This window comes from Maniola jurtina, chromosome W (assembly GCF_905333055.1).
Source record: "Maniola jurtina chromosome W, ilManJurt1.1, whole genome shotgun sequence".
Lineage (NCBI taxonomy): Eukaryota > Metazoa > Arthropoda > Insecta > Lepidoptera > Nymphalidae > Maniola > Maniola jurtina.
In genome coordinates, this window is record NC_060057.1 from 5356073 (window position 1) to 5360818 (window position 4746).

At 34.5% G+C, this 4746-nt stretch overlaps 1 protein-coding gene across 1 annotated transcript; it reads right to left on the minus strand.

The window, feature by feature from the left end:
- Positions 1–1678: 1678 nt before the first annotated feature.
- On the minus strand, positions 1679–4523 carry LOC123879838. Its single transcript, XM_045927732.1, has 3 exons — positions 4248–4523; positions 1861–3444; positions 1679–1696 (listed from the first exon to the last, which is right to left on the minus strand). The coding sequence occupies exons 1-3, from the start codon at positions 4521–4523 to the stop codon at positions 1679–1681; spliced, it is 1878 nt and encodes a 625-aa protein (XP_045783688.1).
- Positions 4524–4746: the final 223 nt, after the last annotated feature.

The following is a 4746-nucleotide window of genomic DNA, read 5'->3' on the forward strand; positions in this document are numbered from 1 at the left end:
CATATGTCTATATTTTCAGTATCTAGGACTACTTGTAGCTCATATTGATGTTGGAATAGTCCATTAGAATTCCATGCCAATATTTTTAGTTCCTTTCCCATTATTTGGTTTTAAAGGGAGCTTTGTTATTGCTTTTTTCAAGTTTTCGCAAGCGATCATCAAATGATGACAATAGTTTTAGGATCTCGTCTAGTTTATTTGAGGTAGGATCGCTCGTGTTATTACTGTCGGACATTTTATTTGATGCTACTTGTGCATATGTTACCTTTTTATTAGGATTTCCTTTGTTGATTTCGGCAAGTCGGTTCTTAATAGCTGGAGTTTGTTTTGCTTTATCACTTGCTGCTTGAGTGTTTTGAGAAGATGGATTTTTGTATTTCTTGTTCCTAATGGATTGCATCTCCTTGGCTACTATGCAGCCTCTATAATTAGCTGGATGAGCTTCCCCACAGTGGATACATTTAGGTTTCTGCTCAGCTGGTTTTTTGCATTCAATACTCAGATGTTTTCCAGTGCATTTGACACATCTTGGCTCTCTAGAACAGTACTTTTGGGTGTGCCCATACGTTTGACATCTATTACATTGTGGTATGAGCTTTGATGATCTCAGTGGATGTATTTCCACTTTGCATCCAAGAATCGAAGTGATTCTATAAATTTTGTTGATGTCTTCTCCATTTTTAAAGCTAAGCAAGAACATGTTTAGAGGTTCCTTATTTTTCCACCTTAGCTTGTTGACGGCATTTTCAACCTTAAACCCCTTATTCTGTAGGTCTTCGATTATTCTTTCTGGCTTGCAAGTAAAATGCAACTTTTTGGCCATGACTTTAATGGGCCTTTCTTGCTTGTTTTCATAAGAATGCCATAGGAAATTCCCTGCAGTCAGTATCTTAGTGATTGACCGATATGTATCTTCGTTGTTGGCATTTATGTTAACATTGTTGCCATTTAACATTTTGATTCGAAAAGAGTCTCCGGATGGACCTTCTGTTAATAAGTCATAAAATGACTGATAGTTTGTTACATCGTCTACAATTATTGGCGGGGGTGGTGGGACTTTCTTTGTCCTTTCTTGAGGGGAATCATCATGCTGATTTATAGATGTGGACTGTGCAGGTGTGTAAGTGTTAGATGAATTATTCTTATGTTATGTATTTTTTTTTAGAATGCTTTGGATTGGCATTTATTCAATTCATCGTCACAAGAAACGTTCGGAAATGTTGTATATAACGGAGGCCGAGGGTGTTATCAGGTTGTCGTGGGCATATTTTTCACTTTTTTTAAGACTTAGTTGTGGGTAGGCGAACATACAATCGTGAGTTCTGTTACGACGGAAAATCCGACAGGGTTTTTAAAAAAAATAAAATTGTTTTTACACAGAATAATATAATGAATTTTAGTACACTGGGAAAAATACTTGGGTTTCCAAAGAAATAGTAATAGACGTGCAACCTTTTCGAGTTGTGGGACCGGACTGCCGGCATCTACCCGATCTGACACCTGGTCAAGATAGAGTAGCTGCTGGGTCAGCTGTTCAGCTAGCAGTTGAGGGATGTAACAGCCCCCCGGTTAAGTGTAAACTTACGCGTTTTAAAGGCGAAGTTTACTAACTTAAACAATTCTTAAGCGTGGTTGAGAAAGAGGAATATCATTATTACTATCCGGGTTATCTGTATTATTAGGGGTAGAGGTTACCCTGTATTTTGAATAAAAGGTTGAACATCTCTTATTACAAAAATAGTAAATTATAAATAATATACAAAAACTTATAAAAACATATGAAATAATAGAATGAGTCGGTATGGATTCGGTGTTAATTCGGGAATCTAATTCCTTTATTAGGGTTAGAGCGTCATTTGCTCTGATGTTTAATTTCATGAAATTGTCAGAATTGATTTGAGAGTAAGGGGATCTTAAGGGTAAGGTAAAGTTTAATTTATTAAACGTTGTTAGGTTACAGCAAGTGTCATTAATTAAATTAAAGTCTGAAAATATTTTATTTATTTTAATCGTGAGATTGGTTGTGCCAATAAGCTTTGTATTTTTACAATAACCATTACATCTTGGTTTTAGGGTTACTATCCCTGTGCCAAGTAGAATGGTATCAAAGTTTTCATTTTCACAGTCAATGTGCAACTTTGTTGGTTCAGAATGTGTAAAAACCCATTGGTTATTTCCAATGTTTTGCCAAATATGAACAATACCTGAGATAAAATTAATTTTGCATTCATTTGGAAGTGAATGTATGACTTTAGTAATTATTTCCGTTTCACATATCGGCTCATTCATAATATTAAATTTAGCAACTTCATGACATATATATGAATTCTTAACTATTAGGTTACAATTTCTATTCAAATCATTAAAGATACAATATTCCGATTTGTCCCTGCTCATAGCAATATAGGATGCCGACGGTACAATTAGGGCAAATGAGCTAGGTGTTTCAATATTATGAGCTACAGGGATTGGAATAACTTTGTATAAATTGAAAGGAGAAATTAAAACTAGAGGAATCTTAATTGTATATACTAGCTTATTGTCTAAGATACATGATATAATTTCTGACAGTTTGATTATTATATGTATATTGTACAATTCTAAATTTACAGGGAATTCTGAGAATTTGGGTAAGTGTTTTACATTGGTAACCAATTCATTATAAAGATCCTTCGGTGTTATGATGGATGGATGTAATGTATTGGTTTTTGCAAACAAAATAGAGTTTACAATATCCTCTAATCTGTAAGATAAACTTAACAAACTTGATTGGAGCGCACTAAACAGTTCTTGCATAGCGGTCTTGGCCAGTATTGAATTCGTGATAATTGTCATATTGTTAATATGTGACGTCAAATTTTCGATAACGTCGTTAAGACGTTTTTCGTTTCTGTTAATTTCGATTAAGGTTTCATTAAAATTAATTATAGCTGTTCTGGAGATGAGAATGTTTTCTTTAACTAAATTTAATAAGCTTTTGTCATTGTTTTTTAATTGTTGTATAGCATTACCATATTTGATGGCATCATCTTCATCCATGGTACCGAAGATGTGTTTAAAAATGATACCAATACCAGGTATCCATGCTGACCTTTTACTTCTGGATGAAATCAGATGCGATAAAGAATGGTAATCCCGTGTCAAATCTTCGAGCATGGGAATGAGTGGTTGGAATATATTTTGACATTCAAGACCGGTTAATGTATTACTTTTCGTGCAAAGATGTTGGGATGTATGTAAAACACTATTGATATTGTTAATATGGGGTTTTATGTATTCTAAATCTATGGGTATTACTACGTGTAAATAATCATTAACTAATTTAACTGAACCTATTGGGTTAAAATAAATTCCAGGACTGCTTGTAATCTGTTCGATGTAGTCATCGTGCTTTATGCCTTGACATAATACTGCTGGACTGGAAATATAAATATATGTATTTTTAATATATATATATATATATATATGTATATATATTTTATTTAAATTTAAAATATGTAAGTACTAAGCTAAACTTAATATATAGACTTAAACTAAACTGATCTTAAACTAAATTAAGTTGTTGCCAACTTTATTTCGTCATAATGTTGTTTAACATGACGCCGGTTAATTAAAACGGAAAGTGTATGGTTACCATGGACTTTAACTACTTTATATGGTCCTTTCCATACTGGTGAAAGAGCTTTACGTAGGCGTGCATGGTTCTTTACATAAACCATGTCACCTACTTTGTATTCAACTGGACGGGAATGTCTGTCATAATATTGTTTGGATCTTTCTTTGGATTTCGCGATATATTCCAGGGCCTTTTCACGTGATAGTTTTAATCGATGATGAAGCATTTTAATATATTCGTGATAGGTCCCCGATGGATTGGGTTCAAAAAGAGAATCAGGGAAATAGGGTTTTTGGCCGAATAATAATTCATGTGGAGAAAACTTGGTAGTGCAGTGGATATTGGTATTATAAGCTAGGATGGCGGTATAAATATATTTATGCCAGTCTGATTGGTTTTCATTTACGAAGGATTTAAGATATTCCTTGATGGTTGAATGGCTTCGCTCAAGAGCGCCTTGAGTCTGGGGATGATAGGGTGCAGACCAAATCTGTTTGATTTTTAAGAATTTGCAGGTTTCTTTAAAGAGTTCGGCGGTGAAATTCGTCCCTTGATCTGTCAAAATCATTTTGGGCAACCCAAAAAGGGAGATGAAGTGAACAAGACATTCTAGACATTCTTCAGCAGTTACGTTGGTAATGGGATAAGCTGTAGAGAATTTGGTTAAATCGTCTTGCAAGGTGAGTATGTATTTCAAGGAGATTCTACCAGCTTCTGGTAGTGGACCCACAATGTCCAGGCTAATTCTTTCGAAGGGTGCAGTGGATGTTGATGTAATTTGCATTGGAGCCCTGTTAATCTGGCGTAGTGCTTTGTTGGATTGGCATTGAGTACATTTTCTAACATAGTTCTCTATATCTGATCTCATGTTCTTCCAGCTGTATCTTTCTTTTATTCGATTTAACATTCTTGTGGAACCCACATGACCTGCAATGGGTAGATCGTGATTTTCCCTAAGTATAGTTGGGATTTCACTAGGGGTTGGATATATTAGGGTATTTCTATAAATTTTTATGGTGATGTTAGTGTTATGGAATAGATAGGCCAGGATGTTATATAACTTAGTATAGGATAATTTTACAAAAGGGTCCTTGAAATCAGAGATTGAAATTTCGTTAGGAGTCTCAGGT

What these genes read in the sequence shown, in the direction of transcription:
- LOC123879838 (XM_045927732.1), bottom strand. Translation starts at nt 4,523, where the DNA reads ATGTTAAATCGAATAAAAGAAAGATACAGCTGGAAGAACATGAGATCA. An exon ending in CAGCTTATCCCATTACCAAC is followed by an intron (nt 3,445 to 4,247) that starts GTAACTGCTGAA and finishes TATATATATATT; the next exon opens with AAAAATACATATATTTATAT.